At 39.0% G+C, this 27,941-nt stretch overlaps 1 protein-coding gene across 1 annotated transcript; it reads left to right on the top strand.

Moving 5' to 3' along the window:
- The first annotated feature begins 8,122 nt into the window (after positions 1-8,122).
- Positions 8,123-22,491, top strand: LOC591092 (probable ATP-dependent RNA helicase DDX58). Its single transcript, XM_030997863.1, has 8 exons — positions 8,123-8,453; positions 10,918-12,840; positions 13,950-14,594; positions 15,076-15,258; positions 16,538-16,703; positions 17,594-17,717; positions 18,364-18,601; positions 19,999-22,491. The coding sequence occupies exons 1-8, from the start codon at positions 8,171-8,173 to the stop codon at positions 20,190-20,192; spliced, it is 3,756 nt and encodes a 1,251-aa protein (XP_030853723.1). The 5' UTR covers positions 8,123-8,170; the 3' UTR covers positions 20,193-22,491.
- Positions 22,492-27,941: the final 5,450 nt, after the last annotated feature.

The following is a 27,941-nucleotide window of genomic DNA, read 5'->3' as shown; positions in this document are numbered from 1 at the left end:
GGCTCTAATGATGTAAGATATCCTGGTATTTAGAAGGGCTAACGATGTCTTAGAAGACATTATTTTCCCTAAATGTTCGAAATATTCCTAAACGCAGATCAGTTTTCAATTAATCAAGTTTCGTAACGAATGGTTTGCTACAGAGTCTCGTCGGCTACCATAGTCGGGCCATTATAGTCTACAAAAGTCAATTGAGGCTCATAATCTTGGTAAAATAGATGTACTTTTAAAAACTCCTCCAACTATTGCGATATCTGTATAGGTACTGAAAAGATGGCCACGTGTCTCCAATATACATAATTAGATTTAGAGCGAAAATAAAGCATGGATTTATGACCAAAGTAGTTTTGCCGAACGTGCATGCGTTCATTCGTCTGATTAAAATTTGGTACAGTATATATTCCAAAAGAATAGCTTAAGCCTTAAAGGTACTATGTCCCATTTGCAGCCCCAAACAAATGAAAAGGTTAAATACCAACGGCATTTGAAAGATAATACTAAATTAGAACTTCCCTCAAAACGAAAGGGATTGAAAATGTCTTTTAGTGGGAAAATAACGACCATTAGTTGTCGAATCGACTTTAGTGATTGCAATCATTTTAGTAATAGTCTGATTTTCAGACCCTTGTACCGAATGGTCGTACGTTTTGTGCTGCGCAAAGATTCAATCAGTTTTATGTTGGCCATTGCACGAAGTGGGTTATTGATGTAGACAAATGCTCATGTACCTTTACAGCCCATTAATTTTTTATATGTTATTACCAAAGAAAGAAAAAAAGTCAGTCAGTCACTTAATAGTTTCTGACAGTGAAGTCTAGAAAGTCAACGGGTTTCCTTGTACTGTATAAACTTGACACTGCTAACGTTTAAATTTCACAGATAGGACATACTTGATATTTTCTTAATTCCTGCAAAGTTCTGCAGAATTTGATGTTGGCTGCAATTGGGACATAGTACCTTTAAGGTACCTTAAACAAAATGTAGGTGCCTTTGTTATTGTGGGATGAACCTTAGTCCGTAATGTCGGCAAAAAAAGAATAAGATCTGGTCATCTTTGAAACATGCTCTATATAAGATGGTCAATTGCTCTGAAACTATTACGTGCAATAAATGGAAATCAAATAGTCCAGGAAATATCGTTTTTGTAACATCAAAAATTTGTTCCAGAGATGTCGTTCTTTAGCCCATGAGGCTATTCGTCAACGATATTATTATTTTGAAATGTAGTGTGAAGACCAGGGGAAATTCCAGGATTTTCCAAGGGGGGGGGGGGGGGTCAAATGTACGAAAATGCGAGCTCGAAGCCTTTTCTGCGTGGGGTCTGGGGTCCGCTTAAGGGTCCCGCACAACTTTGAACCTTCGTACGTTCGTGTCTTCTTAGATCAAGATAATTGTATCTTGATCTTCGGAGTAGTTGCTACAACAGGCCGTGTCAGACACGTTGCCCCGGGGTGCGAGATAGGACTCTTGTAGCGTGCTCCCATTTAACACAATTATACAATAACAATTATCATTTCATTTAATTAAAAGAATGAAGCGATTAATATTACTCTCATGTTACGGGGAAAGATATTGTATATATTATTATGAATCAATTTATTTGGTCGATCCAGGTTGAGGGCACAAACACTGCACTACTGGACAGAGATCCTAATAATTATAGAGCTTGGTCATGTTGCTCTGTTCGCCAGCAGTTTAAGGATATGGACTGCTGGCGAACAGAGCACCAAGACCAAGCTAATCAAGTTAATAATGGACTTGTTAATATCAAAATGAGATTAGAAAATGGGGTTAATGTTGGTGTTAATGATGCATAACTAATTTTCTAATTCATAAAAGGGGTTATTGGTCATTTAGGAATAAATATATTCTAGGCAAGAGGTAACTAACTTGATATGAAAAGGATGGGTTTTATAACATGCCTATAATGTAACCAGGTATGTTATGCTCTGGTAAAGCCGTCATGCGATAGTGGATCTCCAGCGCAAAGCAACAAGAAACCAAGGGATAAATGGGTTGATTGTTTGTACACAGGATAATGCAAATTTAAATAGATATTTAATTTTAGCCCGTGGTCGCTTACAAATAAAATCTTGATAATGTTTCACTTCATCATTTCAAGCACGGTCAAAACCATGTGATTTCCAGACAGATGAACAGAGATAGGATATTGATTGACAGTTTAATAATAACGTATTTAGGTCTGTTTGGAGCCAGAACGACGTTAAAGGTAATACAAAGTTTGGGGAAATTTTGAAAATTGGGTGGATAGTGATTCTTTACAATTCTGATATATTTGGATGCCCCTGTGGTTATATTAAAAGCACTAGAAAATTTAGGCCCTAAAACACTTCTGCTTTCGAGAAAATTTGAATATAAAAATTTACCAGTGCTCCCGGTTAATTTTGATAAATTTCAAATAGCGTCTACGGCCGTATAATGGCAGCTGCGACCATGAAAATCTCAGTATATGTAGTTGTGATATATAATTTCCAAACGGGAATAGCTAATCGGTCGATTTTAGTCAAGAAACATTGTTTTATAGCTTAATTAATATCTTGACCTTGAGAGGGGGCTATACAACATAAAGAGTTTATTGTTTACAATTTCATAACTTTAGACTCGATTTCAACCGCGACAACGATCAATGAATATTGTAGGATCGCATATGCTTCCATTATGTTAATTTGAACCAAATTCATGACCCCATACCAAAACTTTGTATTACCTACATCCTCCTCGTTATTCCAAACAAACAAACTATTCCACCTTGTTTTAATACAGTCAAACCCGTCTATTGAGGCCACCCAAGGGAAACAGAAAAAGTGGCCATTGTAGACAGGTTTTACAACACACATTTGTTTCTCGAGGGAGACAAAATACATGGCCACTAAGACAGGTTTGACTGTAATTGAAAATCTAACCTGACAGAGAAACAAAGATTCTGTTCACAAGAGACTCTGGACTATATGCCCTAAAAGAAATCAACGCTTTATGGTACATTCTGAGGCATTTTGAAATTAGTAAACTGAACATTTACTTAAAAATATATTTTGGGAAGGTAAAAGGGAGCGTGCGCCCTCAGGCCCCCTGCACGGATCTGCCCCTGAAGACCACACCACACGATAATCTGACAACGATCAGATTTTGGAATAATTTGCTATAGCATTTCATAAGAATATTCAAATGTAAAATCTAAATGACCGTCGGATGATCTGAATGGTCACAGCCATAGAGTTAATGATATTGAAATTCCAAGGCGTTTCAAGCTTCCTTAGAAAAAGAAAAAAATCGTGATGTCAGTTTTGTCACACCAGTCGTGCGATTGTATACGATTCAATGGCTTTTATTCTGACTATAGAAGAGGTAGATTATGCACTAAAATTCAGATTGTTGGTATTCTTATCATAATTTAGAACTTACATCACGAGAGTGATGTGTTAAGACATCATTGTATTGAGCATTGCGTGTACGCATGCGCAGAGTTGAGACTTGGCATAAAACATTGGAAGTCAACAGTATGATGGTAACTTTGTTTAAATGTGTCCTGCTTACTGCGTCTTTGCAACAAACCCACATATTTAAAGCATAACAATTTTGGCGACGAGGAACGGATTAGATTATGGAACGACTGGATTGAATTGTTTTGCATGAGACACTGGGAAAAAAAATGGATGATTATGGATTCTGATTGGATTGCTCATCATAGTGATTGTGAGCCTGTCAATGTAATGACATCTCTAGTCCTACTCGTAGCTATGAAAAGAATTTGACAGCAAGACAACCTGGCTTAGAGGGAAGGTGATTTCCAGGGGCGGATCTACCATTTGAAATTTGATGTGCATAGAAAACGCCATCATATGTCCATACCCACACAGTATGAGTAGATATTAGTCATAGAGCTATATACTACTATCTCTATGATATAAGTAGATGCCAGAAAACATCACTCATGGGGGTTCAAAATAGCACCCCCAAGAATTTTTTTTTTAAAAGTCACTCCCCCCCCCCCCCCCCCCCCCCCCCCTTGGCAAAAAGCTAGATCCTCCCCTGATTTCCACAATTGCTTTGTCCACGTTCACCATAATATAGTTAGAAGATGATAGACAAGTACGTCGCCAACATTGTTATGTATACGTATGTGGGTTGGTGCAAAGACGCAGTCAGCAGGACACATTAATAGATCATCATAATGTTGACTTCCATTAACGCCATGTTTACTAGTGCAAAGTCTCAACAATGCATATACGTGCAAGCAATGACGTAAAACACAACTCGATACGTAACATGATGCTTGTTTAGATTTCCTTATCTGATACGATTGCCATTTCTTTGAAGATCAGGTCGCAGTAGGATCGTATAGTATGTGGTGGGATTGAACATTCTCGATCGTGCGATTTAGTCAACTGTATTGACCCATACAATTATATAAACACATGCATGTGTGTAGGCGTAGCCAATTAAGGAATTCCCCAACCAAATAATGAAACTCATTGGCACACTCAATATGTCGGCATAATTGAACCTACATGTATTTTATTTATATTCAATTTGTCGTTCTCCATGGCTGTATATATACTACTCCCCCCCCCCCCCAACAAAACAAAACAATATATATATATACATATTATTATTTGGTTATGTAGATCTATATTATAACGCTTATAATAAAATAATAATGATACAAAACATTGTAATAACAAATAAGAATTGAAAAATCTTACAACCATGAGCAGGGACTACATTATGATATAATACTCTCAACAATTGTAGAACCTTAACATTGAAGATATTTATTTAAAAAACTCTGTCAACCTTGTATTGCCGATCACGAGGCGGAAATAAACGTCACAGTCCAACTCAATTTAATTAAATGTGGAGCAGAGATAACAAAAAAATATAAAAATTGCATGCAGATATGATGTTATTTGATGGATCTATGCAATGGCTAGGTGAAATATTAAATTTGATATAATCTTACCTGGCAATGCTGTTATGTAGAATCTTCAGGCTGAAACAAGAGAGAGGTTTATTCAGGTCGCAGAATGCAAGAGTAAGACCAGAAAATGAATCTCAGAAGAAGATCCTGTTTATCTGTAGAAATACTGCTCTCTCTCTCTCTCTCTCTCTCTCTCTCTCGATTGATCGATCGATCGAACAAAGAGGGTTATTGAAGATATGAGCAAAACGCAGCAAATGAACAGTGTTGAATTCGAAATCGTCGCCTTGCACCAACTATTTCGCAATTGATCGCAGTTTTCCGCACTGCAGAGCACAGATTACTAACTGAATCTGCTATACGGAATGCTGGGAATCCCCCAAACTTGTCTTTAAAATCAGACGCTTTTAAGCTTTATGTTTCCAAAGTATTACTCTAGAATCATCCTCCAGCTTGCAATATTAGACAATTTAGGGATACATTTTGGCACACAGAACAGAACAATACAGGTTAATACCTCATCACACTAAATGTTCATTCTAAATTCATAAATCCTCAAAAACAGGTCTGAATTTGAGAGCCCATGTACGCATGCGCAGTTTTGGGGAATCCCAAAAGCATTGACCCGACTGGCGGGTGACCTCTGCTTCAGAGGAGAGGAGTATTGACAGTCATTTAAAATATACTGCTCCCATCTCTCTCTCTCTCTCTCACTCCCTCTTTCTCTCTACCTACCTCCTCATTCATCTAATTTCTTCCTTTCCCCTCTGCTTCAGCCTATCTATCTCAGTATCTCTCTCTCTCTCTCTCTCCCTCTCTCTCTCTCTCCCTCCCTCCCTCGCTCTCTCCCTCTCATATCCCATTACATGTTGGGGTTCATTCTCTTTAATAATTATTCTATCCCATGCAATCCATTAAGTATTTCATATAGTGCCTCTTCCTTGCAGCTATGAGGCAAGTCTTTGCTTGTGCTGGTAGAGAGTAGAAGAGAGAGAGAGAGAGAGAGAGAGAGAGAGAGAGAGAACAATGTCTTTCAGGGGCGGCGGAGCGACTTCCAAAGTGGGGGCACCAACAAAACAAAAAAACTTTCTGGACAAAAGAAAGCACATTACAACGGGAAATCTCAACAAAAAAATATACATTTCTCAGACATTGTTATAAACCCCTACATTGTGATTGCATCCCCCCAACCACTCAGTGGTAATAGGGTATACGCGTATGCATGTTCCCTCCTTTTGAAACACCCCCCCCCCCCCCTAAGTCCGGTGTGTAAAGTCAATACAGGCCGATTTTGTGTGTGCTACGAGCCAGACGCGTGCGTGAAAAGTACCCCTTTACCGGAAATTTTGGGAACATGAATGCGGTCCCTCTATTCCCGGTGTGGGGGGGGGGGGGGGGGGCGGGATTGCATTATCTGGGATGATTTCTTCATTTGTTTCTCTCTATGCATCATACAAGATATTGCTTAAGCATCGTATAATACTTTGCAGTTGGGTGGAATGGTCTGAATATTCATTTGCGAGTGAACGAAGCGAGCGTGGACAATGACATTATAAAGAGGAAACAAGGGAAACGCTTTTCGCGGTCTCGCCTGTATTGCGCAATTCGATATGATGAAAAATTGAGGTTTGGACACTTATCACACTTATCACACACAAAACGGAGCACATGTCAAATTATGAAAATGGAGCACTTCTTACACTTGAAAAGAGGCAGTCGCCGGCCAGGGATGAAAAAAGGCACTTATGAGAATGGGCATGAGTCGACGGAAAAGGGGCACCCATCAGATGTTGATAGATGCATTTATAAGAGGTGAAAGGGGCATTGACCAGATATGAAAGGGACACTTTTCATAGGTGGAAAGGGGCATTTATGAGAAGGGGAAGAGGCTCTTAAATCATAAGGAAAAAGGGGAACTCATTAGAAAGGAAAAGGGGCACATATGAAAATAAAAGGTGCGCTTATACGATTTAAAAAAGGGTAGTTATTAAAAAGGAAAGGGGCAATAATTATTGTCAAAGTAAAATGGGCATCTCTCAGATTTTTATAGGGCAATTATCAGGGGACACTTCTCGTACCTGAAAAGGGACACTTACTATAGAGATTAAAAAAGGGCACTTATGAGAATGGAAAAATGGGACCTTGTCGAAGAAAAAGGGGACGTGTAAAAAAAAAATGGGCACTTATCAGAGGTGAAAAGGGAAAGGAATACTTTTACAAAGTAATAGATGCACTTGTCAAAGAAAAGGGGGCACTTTTCTATGAAAGGGGCACTTTTTACAATGTTAAAGGGGCACTTTCTCTGTAAAAAGGGGGCACTTCTTACAATGTTAGAGGGACACTTTTCCTATGTAAAGGGGCACTTCTGGGGTACTTTAAAAAGTGGGGAGGAGGCACTGTGACCCCAGTGCCCCCCCCCCCCACCGGAGCGCCGTCTCTAATATATGTTGTATATATATATGAAATGGAAGCAACATTTTAATTATGCCAGAAAACACCATGTCAAGTCTCACGTTTGAAATTTTCTTTGTGAACAGAGTCTCTCCCTCTTTCTACCAGTACCAACAATAACATTCATTAGCAATAGCAGACATATTTGATTGGTGGATAGGCTTACTGCTTTAAACGATATAGGGTGGCCCCTGTTTATCTACTAATGGATGTCATGCACTTGAACTGCTAATTCCATTATTCCATCACATAAATTATGAAAATCAAAATTGTCATCGCAAAGATTCCATCAGCTTTAGTGACGTCATCCTGATGTATTCATCGTTTTGAACCTAGCAGCTAGCCCTTGTTCTCTTTACGTGAACAAAAATAAATTTTGGGGATTCCCCACTGTCAAGCAAGATCATACCACTCGTAAAAGTGGGGGATTACTCCTTCAAAACTTAATCCAGTTTTGATAACTTAATGCTATTTTATATATTTTTGACTGATATTATTTATACATAATCATATAAAGAGCAAAGTCAATAAGATGAATTAATTGATTTCTTAATAACAAAAACAAAAAGCCACACACAAAATCTTGACTAATAATTTGACCCCTCTTTGAATGCAATCGGGCGTCCGTAACCTCGATCATACCTTATGTGCAGCGCAACTATACCACCGGTGCGTGTACATACACTCTACTAGACTCGCCCGTCTACAGCTACGTGAGTGAAGGGACCTGAAAAAAGTTTACTTACAGTACATAATATTTCGTATAATTTTTCTTTCGCGATGGCTGCTGAATTCAAAATTAAGAAAAAGCCCACTTTCAGGAGTATTTTGCTGCATATTAAGAAAAATTTGACTAAAGAGGATCGAAAGGATTTGGTGTATTTAAAACAATTACCCAAGAAGGATACAGAAGAATGTGAGCAAGATTTCTACCATTTTCTTGATTACATGTCGAACAGACCAAACGATTTTGGTTATGGCGAGGACGATCCATGGGAACTGTTTGAAGACCTGAATGAGATTGGACGTCAGGATATATGCAACACAGTCATGCAGAAGTATGGTAATTATAATAAGCATTAAAAAAGATTAGCCTGTCATATGCCCGGCCAGGACGCGTCTTTTTCTAACCTAGACCAACAATTTCTGTCTCTTTCGTTCGTTGGGCTCTGATTTGGCCATTTTGGGTAGTCGACCCTACCCAAATCAGAGGCTAACGAACGAAAGAGACAGAAATTGTTGGTCTAGGTTAGAAAAAGACGCGTCCTGGGCCTCCAGCCGGGCATATAAGACGTATAAGTCTTCGCTACGCCTACGATTTGTGCGCTTGTCGTCCAAGTCAGATTTTTGCTAGATCTAAACAGTAGAAGTTTAACCATTCAGAAGAAATATTAATTCAATGACATGACACGCACACAGGACCAACTATCACAAGTACCAGAGGGCGCCGGTGGTTGGCGGTCACTAATATCCTTTTCATTGGCAACAGGTATAGACCCTAAAAATAAGTGATCTAACTTCAGTCAAAGAACTTTTGATAGTAAGCAAATATTAATCGACTACGAGGGTAATGGTGAAAACTATCATCGCCGAGGTGATCTCGGGGCTACTATCTATGGTAGCCCCGAGATCCCCGAGGCGATGAAATTTGTATCCATTGCCCGAGTAAAGGAGGTTAATATTTGTTTTATATCCCACATCGGCAATAATAAGGTCTATTTAAAGTGAATTTTACATAATAATAAGAACTGATTCTGCAGACAGTTTAGCTTCAGCTAGATTTTACAAAGCGTAACATGCATACATCTAATACAGTCGATGCGCGCTCATTTGACATTGACAATGACTCGCGTAAACTACTTTGCTATGCGTATTCAATGGGCAAGGGTGCGCAAGTGGGGTAGCAACAAAAAATTACTTTACAATAAGTACTATCTCAGGTAGATAGTACCTATACCTTTTTCGTGCTTTGTACAATCACAATGCAAACAACTATACATGAGGGATATAACAATTAATAACAATAATAATACACAATATTAATTAGGCGCTTAATACGGGTGTCTCTAAGGACACTATAGTCTGACTAAAAAATCATTTACCAAAACTTAACACACAACTTATACATCTGTATACACCTGGGGGGGGGGGGGGGTATGAGGACACTTTTTTTTTTTTTTGGTCTCGAAATTTGAAAATTTGACATTTTGCTCCGTTGGGGGGGGGGGGGGGGGGGGTATGAGGACACTTTTTTTTTTTTTTTGGTCTCGAAATTTGAAAATTTGACATTTTGCTCCGTTGGGGGGGGGGTAAGGTCATCTTTTTTAGGTCAGCAATTGGTATATATTTTTTTTTTTTTTTTTTTAATTTTTTTAAATTAATTTAAAAAAAAAAAAAAATTAAAAAAAGTTCACAAAAGGGGGGGGGGTTTAACCCTCAAACCCCCCCCCCCTGCGTCCGCGCCTGTACATAAGGGTTATCAAATATCACAACTCCTATGACACATATTCCAGGCCACAAAGTCAAGGTCAAAGGTCATTTTTAGGTCAGTAGACTTGGATGATGTTTCACAACTTAATATGAGAATTAATAAACCAATTTCTGTTATTTGTTCATATTCTATTAAAGGTAATACAAAGTTTTGGGAAATGTTGAAAATTGGGTGGATAGTGAATCTTTACAATTTTGATATATTTGGATGCCCCTGGGGATGAATTATAAGCACTAAAAAAATTAGCCCCTAAAACACTTCTGTTTTCGAGAAAAATTAAATATAAAAATTTACCGGTGCTCCCGGTAAATTTTGATGAATTTCAAATAGCGCCTATGGCCGTACAATGGTAGCTGCGACCATGAAAATCTCAGAATATGTAGTTGTGATATATAATTTCCAAACGGAAATAGCTAATCGGTCGATTTTAGTCAAGAAACATTGTTTCATAGCTAAATTAATATCTTGACCTTGAGAGGGAGCTATACAACATAAAGAGTTTATTATTTATTATTTCATAACTTTAGACTCAATTTCAACCGCGACAACGATCAATGAATATTGTAGGAACGCATGTGCTTCCAATATGTTAATTTGAACCAAATTCATGACCCCATACCAAAACTTTGTAATACCTTTAAAGTTATCGATCTTGGTACAAATTATAGTAAATAATTCTTCTGATGATTCTTAGTCAATATTCACTTCAAAATGCTGAATATATATATATTCAGAGGATTTTACTTTGAGGGGCCTGCTTATGGGCCATCCTGGCTATAAATAATGTCCCAACCTCAATTTTTCTTCATATCGAATTGCCTAATGCAGGCCATTTCCCTTGTTTTGTTAAAGCAGTGAAATTTCGGTATGCATGATTTTTGTTTATACAAGAGAAATAAAGAAATATAGTGCGGACACTTTCCTGTTCTTCCTATTTTAAAAATGTCATTGTTTTACAATTATGCTGCATGTATTTCATTGCCACTGAATCTATTCATTGTTTCCATCTTTTGTTTCACCTCAATCTGAATTGTAGAAGAGCTTAAACAGTACAAGGATTCTCAGACAAGAAGCCAGGGACAAGGATCTACAAGCCCTTCTGGATCAGGAACTCCTGCTCCAAACCCGCCGTCTCCTGGATCACCTGTTGTGGGTAGTAATATTAGCCAAGGTCCTATTCCATCCCCAAGCACACCCCAAGGTCAGCCTTCTGCATATTATCCAGTCTCTCCACCACACAACAGCCCAAGATATCATCAAGGTGGTACTTCACCTAGAGCAACAGCTTATGAACCACCATGCAAAGTCCCTGGCTCACAGTTTCAGGGTTCAACACCGGCAGCTTCACCTACCACTTCACCTGGAGCAACAGCTTATGAACCACCATGCAAAGTCCCTGGCTCACAGTTTCAGGGTTCAACACCGGCAGCTTCCCCTACCACTTCACCGGGAGCAACAGCTTATGAACCACCATGCAAAGTCCCTGGCTCACAGTTTCAGGGTTCAACACCGGAAGCTTTCCCTACCACTGGAAACCTACAACAGAGCTCAGCATTAAGCCCAAATCCTGGCGCTGGTACTACTTCAAGTCATGGATTAACGAGCACAGAGACATTACCACCAATGCTAAGCAATGTCGTCCAAATGCAAGGTTTACCCAGTGACCAGTCATCTGCTGGAGTGGTCCATGCCAACATTTGTCAAGATATCAGTTCAGTTAGTTTACCGAGATCTCTAAAAAGCAAGAAACCTGTGGGTAATTCTGCGGCTGTTGATCATGGCTTGAAGAGCTCAGAGCCACTCCGAACAGTGCAAAGTAATATGGTACCAGGGCAAGGTGAGCCTGCTTCAGCTACCCCTACTCATCTGTCTCCTGCTTACTCAAACTCGCTCATCAGTACAGCATCACCACTTATAAGCAACGATCCATCTGGAATTGGCCATTTAGGTAATGCTAATGCTGAGCAGCTTCCACATTCCAGTTCAGGATCGCTGATGAGTTCAGCAAGATCCTTGCGCACTAGCGATGAACAAGCAGCTTCACAGATACAAGTTCAAACACAAGCTTCATCCCTGGAGGCTGCTGGTAACATCAAACACACCCTAGAACATGCGATCCAACCATCCTCAACACCTGATCATCTAAGGGATGTTATCCAAGGACTTGTCTATCTCAGTCTCAGTGAGGCAGAGGAGATTGCATCAAGGGTTAAGAGTAATCCACACCAACAGCAGCCGGTCATTGGTGAAGGCGACACGGTAAGAGATTGTGCAAATGCACCTTCTGGAGCAGATGATCTCTCAGCAGATGTTGTCAAAGACTCTGCATCAGATCAAGAGCAAGTTGGTGAAACTGCAGCAGGGGCACGTGCTTCTTCCATTCTTGACTTCCCTCAACCTCGAACAGACAAGGAGGATCCAAAACCATTGAGAGGCTACCAGGTGGAATTAGCTGACCCAGGACTCCAAGGTGTCAACTATGTAATCTGTGCTCCAACGGGGTCAGGAAAGACCATCACCGCAGCTCACATTTGCTACAAAAATATGATGAAAATGAAGGAAGCTGGCAAAGAAGATGATTTCAAAGCCATCTTCATTGTTCCTACAAGGCACTTGAAGAAGCAGCAGCGAGATGGCTTCCAAGATGTATTCGTTCCAGGACAGGTTACATCACTTGCAGAAGGGCAGATGTTCCGTGATGCCTTTAAGAAAGGCAATGTTAGAGTCTTGATGATAACTTCCCAGGTGCTAGTGAATGCCCTGACCCAGAATGAATTCAAGCTACCTGAAGTGTCTATGCTGATATTTGATGAATGTCACCACACCACCCTGAACCATCCTTACAATGAAATCATGAGACATTACCTGAGGGAGAAGAAAGCTGTTCTAGTTCAGCAAGGAATACCTGAAGAGCAGTGGCCTGTAGGACGTCCCCAAGGAAGAATACCTCAGGTGGTTGGTAAGTTAATTGTCCAGAATTTAAATACATTCTTAAATGTTTGCCTGCTTTGGCTGACTAAAGACCTGTTCTCATATGCATGCAGCAGCAAAACCTCGCAAAAAACACCTGCATTTTTTAATGTGTATTTATAAGGGAATGGCAATGTTGAGTAGATTTTTTTTTTTAAACGCTGTGGCACCATCGGCAATTAAAAATTAACATTAGTATTCTAATTGTGTATTATGCGATTCTGGAATCATCATAATTAGACAAAGTGGGCTAGATCTTGCTGAAAATTACAAACAAAGAAAAGCTCTAGACAATTACAGAATGAGACATGGAAATATTTAAGTTATTTTGAGTCATAAATAATTGCAGTTTCAGGAGCAGTTATGTTGATGGTTAACGTTTTTTATAACACTACGGTCTTTTGGGGAATATGAGTATATTATTTAAAAAAACTGGTCATAACTCAAAGATTTTTACTTGTTTGAGGCACTTCATGATCATTTTTAAGCGCAACTTTTTTAGGCCTTCAACATTACACCATATCACAGATGCTGATAACACGTAGGTACGTTCGTGCATCTCAGATTTGGCATTTTTTAACAATGCCTTAAAGAGTTAGTAGATGCGATTAATTTCAAGTTATGATTGCTTCAAATCAATCATAACTCTTTATAAGATATGGCCCAACACTTAAAGGGATCGTTTCATAATGTTTAATCTGAGATGCACTGCCCTACAAGTACGTGTTATCAGTGTCTGTGATATGGTGTTACATCAAAACCCTACAAAAATTGCGCTTCAAAATGATCAATAAGTGCCTCAAAAAAGTAAAAACCTTTGAGTGACCGGTTTTACTATACTCGTTTTCCCCAATAGACTGTAGTGTTATGAAATCCGTTTGTCAAACGCAAAATTTGAATTTGTTTTTCAATCATAAATATCTTGATAATTAGACAGGCGATCGGCTTGTAAAAGTCATGGGGTTCTTGACTGACCTAAAGGTTTATAATTTTCATTGCAGCATGAGCTAAATCAAGGATTTTTTTAAAGGATCTAAGACAAAGTTACCGGATCCCTTTAATGTTCTTTTATTCTGTTTGAATACATTTCTTTTCTAGGGCTAACTGCATCGGTTGGTACTGGCACTTCTGATGATGCACATGGTCACATTGTTACGCTATGTGCAAACTTGGATAGCTCTGAAGTCAAGATTGTCACCGAGCCACACAATGTACAAGAACTGAAGAAATACAACAAGCCACCAGAACAGGATCAAATACTTGCACTCCCTAAGAAAGAGTCGACCCCAGAAAGTTCCCGTTTTATTGAGATCCTGAAAACCATCATGGAAGAGATTGAGCAGAAAGTCCTAGCCAAGCACCAGGACGACCATGAAGACATCACTTTCTCCTCCCCAGAAAATGGAACTCAAGTGTACGAGAACTGGATTGCCAAGATTCGTGCCGATGCAGAGCTTTGCTTCCCCAACCTTGAAATCTGTGCCAATTATCTGTTCCGTCTAAACCTAGCCCTACTGCTGTACGAGGATTTACGCGCCACAGATGCACTAGACTTTATTGAGAACTTCAAGCTACAGATAAAGGATGAATTAAGGGATGGGCGGGACTGCAGGATGATCTATGAGGAGAATTTGCAGGAACTGAAGGAACTAGCTAGTAAGGAGAATCCGTTGTCCAATCCCAAGTTACTCTGTCTACATGAGATGATCAAGAGGGTGTATAGCAAGGAACCTGAATCAAAAGGTGAGTATCGTGGCTTTTATCAGATCTTCAATCGTAAATCCTAATATATGATGCGAACAACTGCCACACAATAAAATAATTTTATGTGTGATGGAATGTTAAGTGGGGGAAAAGGTAGTGTCAAACAATATCTTTTATATCTTCATACGTTTTATTAAATAGTTTTAAATAAAGAATTACTTTTCAGCTTTGCACAAAACAACTCCTGTATTATAGATTTAAAAATGCAAGATGTGGATTTCCTTAAATTGATGTCAATTGAATATGAACTTAATTGTCCCATCTTGCCCAATACGTTTGGTTTAAATAATAATAATAATAATAATAGGCATTTCTATAGCGCCGTCTATCTAGATAGTTCTATTCCGAGGCTTATAAGATTTGTTTTTCACAAAACAAGAGTAGTGACAGACATCATGGCTCTGTACTTGAATGTACAGTGTATATTAACATTTTTTTTAATTGTTAATTTGCCTTGTAGGGATTGTGCTAGCAAGGACCCGTTTTGCAACGCATGCCTTGCTGAAATTCATCAATGAGTGTGATGAACTGAAGAAACTCAAACCTCCAATTCAGCCAGTCCGAATAGTTGGACAGAGCGGAGATATTGATCCAGGACTAACACTGGCAAGACAAGAAGCTGCGTTGAATGACTTCAAAAGCGGTAATATGCCTTAGAGTTTTCTTTTAGAATGATTGAGGATACTGTCTTCAAGGGTGCTACCGTGCTTGTTTGTAATACAGTGCAAGTAGCATATCAATCTGCTCTTGAAGATTGCTACCCCACAGATAATACAGATATTGTAAGGTAGTTTACAGAATAATTAAGACTCAAGATTGACACTTGGAATCCATGAAGAATTGAATGTTCCATTGAAAGTAAATCATCATGTTTTAATCTGCTGAAACCAAAGCTCAAGATAACTAAGGCTGGAGTGTACTTAAAGAACATATTATAAAAAAATCAAGTAGTCTTCGAGGGGTTGTAGGAATATACATGTGCATAATACTTGTTGATAACAGTACAACAAGGTGTTTAATACAATGCAGTATGCTTGCTGGTGCACCATGTGAGAGGGAGAGGGAGGACTGAAAAGGACTCTCTGTAATCTTTCTTGAGGGTGTGTAGTCCTGAAAAGGACTGTTGGTGTAGTGTTGAGAAAGACTGTTGATTATCTTTCTTAGCTTATAGTTCTAAGGAGAACTATAGCGCTTGGAGAGGATGAGTGGCGGGAGGGCTCGGCGTTTCGAACAGGTTGACTATCCATCGAGTGGAGAATAGCTGGCGTGCGTGAGCTTAATTCACAGGGGTGCGGACGTAGGGGAAATATATATGACCGTGTAGGCTTGAGTCATCGGGAAGTGCACATGGATGGTCTGCTCGTCCGTCTGCCTGTCCGTTTTGGCTGGAGTCCACGGGTTGCGGACTTCTGGGAGTTTCGAATCCATGAGTGGGGTGTGCTGTCGGCGAGACGCTGTGTGTGTCCCCGACGTAGGCGGTGTTGTAGTCTGCTGTCGTCTGCTGTGCATTGTAGCTGTGATGCTGGCGGCTGCTTTGAGGGTTCGGCGGGTGGCGGTGGTTGATGTACGGGTGTCTGCGGGGGTGGTGAAGGCGGTGATGGAGGTGGTGGTTGAGGAGGAGTGACAGGGTACTTGTTGATGAGGGGTTTCCAGATGTCGTTGATGTATAATCCTGAGTCTTGGGGCACGGTGTTGTGGCGGTAGATTTTGATGGCTTCTCGGATTTGTCGTGTATGCCAGTGCTTCATTATGGAGCTAGATGAGATGACTGTTATCCCATTCGATGGTGTGTTCGTGTTGCTGGGCGTGTTTGACGATGGCGGACTTATCCCAATCGCTGAGTCTGAAGCTGGTTCTGTGCTCCTTGAGTCTTGTTTCCAGATTCCAGTTTCAGTTTTTATTCTCTTTGTTTCATTATAAAGATCAAGCTAACCTCCTTGTGGCCACTGATATCGTCCAGGAAGGTCTGGATATTCCTGCTTGCAATGTAATCATCAGGTACAACTTTGTCAGCAATGAGATTGGAACGGTGCAATCAAAGGGACGAGCAAGAAAAGAAGGATCCAAATGCTTCCTCATCGTTGAAGAGTAAGTTGTAGATTGCTCCGAAAAAAGGGCTATTTTTCCTTTTTCATTCATTCAGGGGACTACTCTAACAGATTGTACAAACAAAGCAAACAATGTGAATGTAAAAAGAAACTTTATGCTGACCGAATACTGAAGAAATCTGAAATGGAGCCACTGAATTACTCACTTCTATAAAATTAAATTCAACTTTATCCTGTTTTGTTTTGTTGCTTTGTTGGAAATATCTAAACATTTGAAAATAAGTGACAATACAGTTATACAGTGTATACTGTATAGTTAAGAAAATCTAATGTTTTCATGTTGATTACTTAGTTAAAGGTACCCTGTAATACAAAGTTTTGGTATGGGGTCATGAACATATTGAAGGCATATGCGATTGTACAATATTCAATGATTGTTGTCGCGGTTGAAATTGAGTCTAAAGTGATGAAATTGTAAACAATAAACTATTTATGTTGTATAGCTCCCTCTCAAGACTAATATTACTTTTGCTTTAAAACAATGTTTCTTGACTACAATTGACCGATTTGCTATTCCCGTTTGGAAATTATATCGGAACTGCATATTCTGAGATTTTCATGGTCGCAGCTACCATGGAATGGCCTTATAAGCGCTATTTGAAATATTTGAAATTTACTGGGAGCACCTGTAAATTTTGATTATTCAATTCATGAAAGCAGAAGTGTTTTAGGGGCTAAATTTTCTAGTGCTTATAATAATACATCCACAGGGGCATCAATATATATCAAAATTTAAAAGAATTACTATCCATCCAATTTTCAAAATTTCTCAAAACTTTGCATTACCTTTAATGGGAAAGATTTTCTGGGATGAAGTTGACCTGGATTTTTAAGCTTTATTTTTGCCCAATCTACTTTTTTTGTGTGCAGCAAATCAGCAAACAAAGAAAGAGAACGGAAGAACAGAAAGAGGGTTGAGCAGATGGATAAAGCGATTCATGATGCAAACGACTTACCAAAACATGTGTGGCATCAGGAAGTACGTCAGAGGCAGGTATGTCTAAATCAAGAGAGTCTGCCATAAATGTCGAATGATAATAATATTCTGTTCTTTACAGTTCAAATCACATTATGATATCATGTTTCCATGCACTTCAGAAAAACTTTGGAAGTTATTGTGTGTCTCTTAAAATCAGCAGATTGATATGCAAAGTTTTTAGTGATTTTAAAGAGGAGGATTATAAAAAAAGTATGTTGCACTGTATGTTACGGGCTCTATGCAGCTATACTTGTACTATATTCAAAATATTAGCTTCAAATGTTACTTCTGTATTAAAAGATATTCAAATGTATGCAGTGGATCTGTATGCACTTGCTTAAGATAAGGATATGCAAGGAACCAGAGTCTGAGTTTATATATCTTTTATTTTCTTTATACTCTTAATAACTGTTAACAGATAATGTTGAGTACCGGTATTGTTTGAGGGGTTGATTTACAACATGTCCACCAATTATTTTACACATTTTACAGTGTGCTGTCCTTGATTTAAATTATCTACCTGTGTTGTTTCGTAACCCAACTCTTCAACTTACATAAGTCCTAAAGGCTTTTATGTGAATGTGAAAACAAATAAATTTCAAACTTATGAGATAATGAGCAAGACCTAAATAGACGGTTCTTTCACTTCCCTTTTTAATAGCTGACCATCATCAAGGATATTGAGGAGAAAGAAGAAATGAAGAGAATTCATCAAGCGGAGAGCCAGCGAGTAGATGTCAAGCTTCTGTGCCGCGGCAATAACTGTGGGAAATACATTTGCAAATCATCTGACCTGGAGAGGAGACTATTGAACTACACCTGTCTCGACCCCACTATCGCTGACAGGACATGCAATGTTCGCACCGTTTGTGACACTTTTAGAGAGTCCAGAACAATCGGTCAGTCTAAAAAAAATGATATTCTTTGAGGTGACCAATCACAACAAAAAATATTTTGCTTCGTATACATCGGGTTCTATTTAAGCAACGTGTTTAAAATACATGTATCAGCTTTATATACATGTATTTTTCTTATAAAGAAATATTTTAAGGGTAAATATGCTCTGATTAAAGTTAAAAAGTGACTTTTTATATTGTGTTTATTGATTTGTTTGCCACTGCCCACCGAAGGTGGTGCTGGAGGCACTATGTTTTTGAGTTGTTCGTTAGTTTCGCTTTCTTGTTAGTAGGGACTTTTAGATTTACACGACGAGAACGTGGACCACCACGTGTGACATCCTTTTAAGGTAATGTGACGTCCTTCTAAGGCACTGGCGAGCACGGCCCAGTGCCTTAACACAATGTCACACATGGCAGTCCACGCTCTTGTTATGACAATATGTCAAGAACTTCTTGAGGTATGAACTTCAAACATGGTGACAGTCAGTATTACTTTTTGGGGCTAGTAGTACAAGATCATACATAGTCGTCAGTAGACATTTTATCATATATGCTTTTTTGTTTTCATTGTGGTATGTCAGCAATAATTCCATCCTTTTCCTATACTGAATTTAGGGCAGAGGCATATAGAGTGGTGAAGTGTGACGTCATCAAAATCTATTTTTAGAATTTCTCAATTTTGTCTTCATTTTCTGAAAGAGCATCAAAAATAATGTCCAAATGTCGAAAACCAATTGATAATGTTAAGTATTGGCTGAGATATGACCATCTGAATAAATATACTCCCCATAGCTAGGAACTCAGTGTTATTTGCTCTGGCTCCTAACCATTAGGAGCCAGAGCAAATAACACTGAGTTCCCATAGGCAATCTTTTTATTCAGATGGTCACATCTCAGCCAATGCTTCACATATTCAATTGGTTTTCGACATTTGGACATTATTTTTGATGCTCTTTCAGAAAATGAAGAAAAAATTGAGAAATTCTAAAAATAGATTTTTATGATGTCACAGCTTCGGTACTCTATAGGAGTTTATTGCTTATATTGTGATTGGTGGGGGGGGGGGAGGCAGTATACTGATCCTTGCTTTTAACTCTCTATATATATGCCATACAAAATATTTAATATTTATTTTTCCAGTTCAAAATTAAAGATGCCAATCAAGACTGCAAATGGGTAATTTTGCAAAGCCATTGTGTTGCACAAAGCAATCGTTCAGTCAATTGGTGCCTATTGTTTTGTCCAGAATTGCATGTGTGGAAACGAGTGATAGTGCAGAGCCGTGAAGAAAGCAACCACAGTATCAAGTGCCCAATTGCATATCTCTGATACAGATGAACTATATAAACTATATATAACTATTATCCTCCCATTTCTACCATTCTTTACCGAAACAGGCTTTGTAAAATGCCTCCACTGTGATAACCAGCTTGGACAATTCTTGGAGTTCAAGCGTCTGGATGTATGGGAACCTGGATATAACCTGAGCCCAAAGAGCTTCTTCTTCATGTACAATGATGACCCAAACAGCAAGCGAGTCTTTGCCAAGTGGAAGAAGGTGGATTTTCATATTGCTTCCGAGGAGCAGTAAGCAAGGGGTTGATCCTTAAATTGGACACTCTTGCTAAGCCCAGAAAATTGATAAAGACATTTTTTAAACTTAAATGTAAATTTAAGTACGATTAGACTAACATTGCATGCATGTTTTCCATCATGACTCAAATTAATATCAGGTAAATATATTTGCAATAAAAAGGAATATGAATTAGTGTTGGAATAGATACCCTGATTATGTCTAGTGGAAAACAGAATAAGTGATGTATACTCCCTGCCCCCTCTTGAATCTGTTGGTCTGATCTGAGAATGGCTATGGGCAATTACAGCTGTATCTCAATATCAAATATATATTTTATAAGGATGTGATTATGGGTGCAAAGCAATGCAAATATTTGTGATTTAAAACAAAAATCTATGATGGGGCATAGCAAACTGGCCCCTGTGTTCCATCTTGTCAAACATATTCCAAGGCAAAATGAAATACAGTTATAAAACCTGCTTTAGTGACCACCTGTATTGGTTAATAGGAATGTATAGAAATACCACCTGTCTATAAAGACCACTTGTTGTGTTAAAGGGAAAATAAGGGAATACCAGGTATACTATAGTTATTCTCATTCAAGTATGTACTAAAGGAACCTGTACATACAGGCCATCCTTACCATAATAACCATCTTCTTGTCTCACCTGATAGGTCTTTATATACAGGTTTCACTGTATATGATATACATATAATGTTAAATTGTGTAATATAACATTATATTCATCATTGTCATGCTTCTTTATTTGCTTGTACATGTATGTATCCATTTTAAATGCTATTAATGCTTGTAATGACAAAATGTACTAGTATAGATATTGTAGGTGTAGCCTAAGGCATGCATGCTTCAGTAATGAATTTTTATTTTGAAGGAACCCCCCCCCTTTTTTTTTTTACCACATAGCCTCACATCAATGACCAATCCATCTTAGTGTACCGGTTGATTTGTTGGTAGAACAGTTTACTTGTGGATAAACCTACTAGCTATTGATATGCTGCATTTTTAGGCCCCTTGTAATTTTAAATTTTCATCTTTATTTTGTTTTGTTTGTTGCCATTTTTATATCTCTGTTATTTTGCAAATACTATAATGACATTATCTTGTTGTAGTACTAACGGAATATGTATCAGGAGATAATTCACAGCTTTTATGAAAATTGTACTACCTGCAGGAAAATTTGTAGACAAAAATTGACACAAAGTACTTATTCCTTAGGTTTTATTTTTGTATTAATTCAGAATTTCTGTTGTTCATATTAGTGCTAGTTACATGTGTGTTAATTGTTGTATAACGAACTGAAATTGCATGCTATATGCGATGTTCAAGCTACGCTCACACACGGCCAACTATCTACAGACATTTAACTACTATGGCTTGTTCTAATGTAGATTTGAGGTGACGGACACTAATTTAAAAAAAAATAGTTTTGAGAATACCACTCTAGATTGATAATCGGTGAAACTACAATGTGTATGTCTAGTGAAGGGGAGGGGTGTTTTCTGTATCTTTTTCTTTTCCATGATGATGCTGAGGATAATAAGAAACATTTAGTTATTAGAAGTAACGATTTTTTTTTGCATGAACTGTACTGTTGCAAGGACTGTATCTGTATTAATTAAGCCTTTCATGACAATTATTTCACATTTTGTTTTTGGGTCATACATTTTTAACAGAGCCCTAAAAAAATACCAGATACACAAGTATAAAGGGTAACTATTTCTGCTCCTACTTCATGCAATTTATGTTTCATGACTATATTTCATTTGATGCTAGGAATTTTAAAAAGAGAAATAACTTTTAAAATCCTTAAATTTACAGCACAATGAGAGATTGGAAATCTGTGTTTGTTTTTTGATAAAAATTGCCATTATAAAAAACTTGTTGACAAACTTCTTGCCCATGTTTATTGTTTTCAGTGAAATGGCATTTTTATTCTATCTTCGTAGTGATTAAAGAAAAATATTATTGTTGCCAATTTGAAGAACAACGTGTCATTGGCCGATTTAGCCCTAAAAATAAACCCTGTCCTAAACTGTTAAGCTAGGGAATAACTTTCACTTTTCCAATTCTATCCTGTGCCTTTCTTATGCTCATTATTTGTGTGTGTAGGCCCACTCGGTTTTCTGGGTTATCTGGAAATGACACTCATTAATAAGATTACTTTATCTTCTTCCAGATAAGTTTAGATATTGCATTAATTCTATTTCATAATTATGTTGCAGTACTGTGAAATAATTGTACTTTTAGATTCATCTCATCTCTTCAAGTAATAAATGATAAAACATGCCAGTAATAAATGGTAATACATGTACTTGATTTTTATTACTCTTTTCAATTATGTTGGTAATGTTATTAATTCTGTTATATAATCACATACTCTCAAACGAAAATTGGATAGTAAATAATAATTTCCAGTCTGAAGTTTGCTATTCTGGAAAAATTGATTTACAAGAAATCCTACTGTACATGCCCCCCCCCCCCACCTTCGTTGAGCCGAACAAAACAAATGGTGATCACAACAGTGACGGATCCAGGAATTTCTTACCGGGGGGGGGCATAAAATCGCAAGGGGTGAAATATATGAAAAACGATGGAGCGGAGCGACCAAGCGGGGGAGTGTCTTGGAAGGCATTTGCAATTTTAGAACCACATTAGGCACATTTTCAGGCACTTCCTGGAGTAATATGACGTAAAATTGCTTCCTCCTACCCCCTCCAAGAGTAGGCAGGCGCGGATTCACGGGGGGGGGGGGGTGCCGAATGGTCCGCCCCCCTGGCAAAAAAAACAAAAAAACTTTAAAATAAAAATTTTAAAAATCCCCCGCCAAAAAAAATAGTGCTCTTACCCCCCCCCCCCCCGCTTATTCAACGGCTGACCTCGTCTGAATTCAGTTCCCCCCCCCCCTCCGCGCAAAGCGCGGAAGCTTTGACGTTTCATTAAATTATTAGAGAAAGACGATTCGTTTACTCTTCCCGACTCTTAATCCTCGTCTGAATTCAGTCCCCCCCCCCCCCCGCTCTTCGCGCGGAAGCTTTTACGTTTCATTAAATCATTACAGAAAGAAGACGATTCGTTGTACCATTCTCGACTATTAATCCTTGTCTGAATTCAGTTCCACCCCCCCCCCCCTCGTGCGCGAAGCGTGGAAGCTTTGACGTTGCATTAAAATGATTAGAGAAAGAAGACGATTGGCTGTACCGTTCTCGACTCTTAAACCTTGTCTCAATTTAGTCCCCCCCCCCCCCTGCGCGAAGCACGAAAGCTTTGACGTTTCATTAAATTGTTAGAGAAAAGAAGACGATTCGTTTACTCTTCCCGACTCTTAATCCTCGTCTGAATTCAGTCCGCCCCCCCCCCCCCCCCGCTCTTCGCGCGGAAGCTTTTACGTTTCATTAAATCATTACAGAAAGAAGACGATTCGTTGTACCATTCTCGACTATTAATCCTTGTCTGAATTCAGTTTCCCCCCCCCCCTCTTGCGCGAAGCGCGGAAGCTTTGACGTTGCATTAAAATGATTAGAGAAAGAAGACGATTGGCCGTACCGTTCTCGACTCTTAAACCTTGTCTCAATTCAGTCCCCCCCCCCCCCCCCCCCTGCGCGAAGCACGAAAGCTTTGACGTTTCATTAAATTATTAGAGAAAGAAGACGATTCGTTGTACCATTCTCGACTATTAATTCTTGTCTGAATTCAGTTCCCCCCCCCCCCCTCTTGCGTGAAGCGTGGAAGCTTTGACGTTGCATTAAATTGTTAGAGAAAGAAGACGATTCGTTGTACCGTTCTCGACTCTTATTCCTTGTCTGAATTTCAAAATGTTCTTTGTCTGCTCCTTTTTCTTCCTACGTCCCTTTTCCTTTTCTCTCCTCTTTTTTTTTGGCCTGTGTTTTTTGGGGGAGAACCGCCCCCACCACGCCCCCCCCCCCCGCCCCGGCTAGGTGCCTTGTCCGCCCCCGGGCGCTAAAGGGTTTTAGGCATTTGATTACGGTCAGATGAACATATTTTTTATACCTTATTTGTGACACTGGCAGGACACTATTTGGCGTGAGGTCAAACAGGCAGAGCCCCCAGAAGCTCAGGGGTTTTAGGCATTAATATACGGTCAGATGAGTATCAAGGGGCCCGCCTTTGGGCCCTAGGCGGGGTACAGGGGGCAGAGCCCCGAAAGTTCAGGGGTTTTAGGCATTAATTACGGTCAGATGAGCATATTTTGATACCTTATTGTGACACTGACAGTTCAAAATTGGCGTGGGTTCAAGGGGCGGAGCCCCCGGTAGCTCAATGGTTTTAGGCACAAATATACGGTCAGATGAGTATCAAGGGGCCCGCTTTAGGGCCCTTGGTTGGGCCCAGGGAGCAGAACCCCCGGAAGCTCAGGGGTTTTAGGCGTTTAATTACGGTTAGATGAGCATTTTTTGATACCTCATTAGTTTGTGACACTGGCAGTTAACTATTCTTTCTTTCTTGTTCTCTTTAATATAATATACTTTTTCTAAAAAAACTGTAGGGGAGAGAGAGCTAGAGGCTCCCGATCCCCGCCGTTCCGCGGGCCCTGGCATGTAGGCATCTCAAGAAGCATAATTCTTGCCTGGCTGTAAATTTAGAAATTTGTCATTTTCCAACAAACGCATAAAGTGTATAATTTACTAAAAAGTGAGAAAAAACCTCGGAAAATAATGTCATTTCAGAATTGTGGGGGAGGGGCATCACTCAAGCCCCCCCCCCCCGATCTACACCTTGTTGGCGGGAAAATCGCAACTGATCTCCCCTACCTTTCTTCTTTCTCCTTTTTTTCTTGCTCTTTCTCTCTTCTTTCCCTTTCCTTTCCCTTCCTTTTCTCTCTTTTAGCTTTCAGCCCGCTCCACACGTTGTTGGCGGGATCAACCGCAAGTGATCATCCCTTCTTTTCACCCTTTTCTTTTCTTTTTCCTCTTTTTTGTTCCCTTTAAGCTCTCCTCTTTCCCTTTTCCCTCCTTCTTTCTCTTTTTTTTTAGCGGGGGTGGGGAGGCAAGTGCCTTTTGCCCCCCCCCCCAACCCCGATCCACAACTTGTCGGCGGGAAAATTGCAACCGATATCCCCCTTCTTTTCTTTTCTTCTTCCTCTTTTGTCCTTCCCTTTATCTCCTCTTTTCCTTCCCCCCTTTCCTTCGTTCTCTCTTATTTTTTATTCGGGGGGGGGGGGGGGGGGAGGCCACAGCCTGGAAAGCAAGGCCCTTTCGGCTCCCCCGATCTCTTTCTTCCCCTTTTCTTTTCTTCGTCCTCTTCTTTCTTTCCCTTGGTCTCCCTTTTCCCTTTCCCTTCTTTTCCTTCTCTCTCTCTCTCTTTTTTTTTTAGCGGGGGGGGGGGGGGGACAAGGCCCGCTCGCCCCCCCCCCCCCCTGGATTCGCGCCTGGTCTCCATCCCGCCCCTCTCTCTTGGTAGTATTAGTTACATAATATTATACAAATAATACACAGCAGTGAGGGCATTAGTAAGAAGTATACCCACACAAAATTTGGAACAGTCTATAGCTGAGGGTGTTTTGACCGTTTTTGAAGGTACCGAGTGTGGGTAGTTATACCATAGACGTAATACAAAATGCCCGAACAAAATGATGTGTATTATTTGTTTGATTATGTTTATATGTTTTATAAACTACCGTTTTATAACATGATTTTACTAATGACCGGTCATTATCAAATTTACGCCTGAGGCAAAATAAATGCCCGGTCACGTGTACGCTCGCGACCAATCATTTGATTAGAATCCACGTCATCATAATCTCAAATATATCTGCACAAAAAACATTGCTCCTATACCAGCACAAGCAAATTCTTGCTTCATAGACATAGATGCAACGACGGGCAGCATGTGAAATACTTTATGGATGCACCTTAAAATGTAATGGTATATGAGAGATAAAGAGAGAGAGAGAGAGAGAGAGAGAGAGGGAGAGAGAGAGAGAGAGAGGGGGGAGGGGGCATGTGCGGTAGGAATTCTTGTAAATCACTCAGGGGCGGATCTAGCTTTTGCTAAAAATGGGAGGGGTTGACCCAATGACGATGCCGCATAGCGGCAAGACGATTTTTCCCCCCTTCTATTTCACTTTTTTTTTTTTTGGGGGGGGGGGGGGTTGCTATTTCACTTGGCAGCCCAAGGTTTAAACCCCCTAACCCCTCCCCCCCCCCCCCCCCCCCAAAAAAAAAAAAATAAATAAATAAATAAATAAATAAATAAATAAAAATAAAAAAATCCGCCCCTGTCACTTCTTCTTCCGAAATAACAAACTTCAGACTTGAAATTATTATTTACGACCAATTTTTTTTTGAGAGTTTGGGATTATCATAACAGAATTACTAACAATACCAACACATTAGAAGAAGTACTACATAATTGAAAAGAGTTCTCTTAATCATATATTATGTTCCCATTTATTTCTTGAAGAGATGAGATGAATCTAAAAGTACAATTATTTCACAATAACGCAACATAATTGTATAATAAAATGCGACATATACATTTCAAATAATTATATGTTTTCATATCAGATGGCATCTGGAAGGGGATAAAATTATCTCATTCCATATTAATGATTGTCATTTCCAGATAATCTGGAAAACTGAGTACCCACGCACAAAAAAATAATGAGCATAAGAAAGGCACAGGATAGAAACGCAAAAGTGAAAGCTAAACATGTAAACCATCGCTTAACCCTTTCAGGACAGGGTTTATTTTAAATTGATCACGTGATGTTCTTAAAATTGGCAACAATATTATTTTTCTTTAATCACTACAAAGATAGAATAAACTACTAAGATAACAATAACCATGGACGAGATCGTTGTCAAAAAGTTGTTTTAAATGGCCAGTTTTTTAAAGTTTTTTTAAGCAATGATTTTAAATCTCTCAACGTGTTGCCAATTTAAGGTTTTTAAAACGTATTTTCTTATAAAATTCCTTGCATCAAATGCTATATAGTCATGAAACAAAAATGGATGAAGTATACGCAGAAATCTTTGCTCTTTCTACTTGTGTATCTGGTATATTTTATAGGGCTCTGTATCAAACAACAAAATGTAGAATAATCCTCATGAAAGGCTTAATACAATCATTGCAACAGTACAGTTCATGCAGAACAACACCCCTTCCCTTCACATGAAATACACATTGTAGTTTCACTGATTAATCTAGAGTGGTATTCTCAAAACTTGTTTTCTTTAATTAGTGTCATGTCAAATCTAAATTAGAATAAGCCAATAGTTAAATGTCTGTAGATAGTTGGCCGTGTGTGAGCGTATAGATTGGACATGTAATCTAGCTTGCAATTTCAGTTCATTACAACAATTAACACACACGAACTAGCATTAGTATGAGCAACCAAAATTCCAAATGTATAAAGAATGAAACCTAATGAATTAGTACATTGTTTCATTTTATTCTTCAAATATTCCTGCAGGTATTACCATTTTCATAAAGGCCGTGAATTATCTCCTGAATCATATTCCGTTAGTACTCCAACACAATAATGTCATTATAGTATTTTCAAAATAACAGAGATATAAAAATGGCAAAAAAACAAAAACAAGATAAAGATGAGGAATGCAAAATTGCAGGGGGCCTAATAAAAATGCAGCATATCAATAGTATCCACAAGAAAACTGTTCTACCAACAAATCAACCGGTACACTAAGATGGGATACTCGTTGATGTGATATGGCTATGTGGTAAAAAAGGGGGTTTTCCCCTTCAAATTAAAAAAATCATTA

Source organism: Strongylocentrotus purpuratus, unplaced genomic scaffold (genome assembly GCF_000002235.5).
Source record: "Strongylocentrotus purpuratus isolate Spur 01 unplaced genomic scaffold, Spur_5.0 spur5_scaffold_4, whole genome shotgun sequence".
Lineage (NCBI taxonomy): Eukaryota > Metazoa > Echinodermata > Echinoidea > Camarodonta > Strongylocentrotidae > Strongylocentrotus > Strongylocentrotus purpuratus.
Note: the sequence above shows the minus strand (reverse complement) of the source record. Positions and strands in the feature narration are given on the sequence as shown.

What these genes read in the sequence shown, in the direction of transcription:
- LOC591092 (XM_030997863.1), top strand. Translation starts at nt 8,171, where the DNA reads ATGGCTGCTGAATTCAAAATTAAGAAAAAGCCCACTTTCAGGAGTATT. An exon ending in CAAGGAACCTGAATCAAAAG is followed by an intron (nt 14,595 to 15,075) that starts GTGAGTATCGTG and finishes TTTGCCTTGTAG; the next exon opens with GGATTGTGCTAGCAAGGACC. An exon ending in TGCTTCCTCATCGTTGAAGA is followed by an intron (nt 16,704 to 17,593) that starts GTAAGTTGTAGA and finishes TTTTGTGTGCAG; the next exon opens with CAAATCAGCAAACAAAGAAA.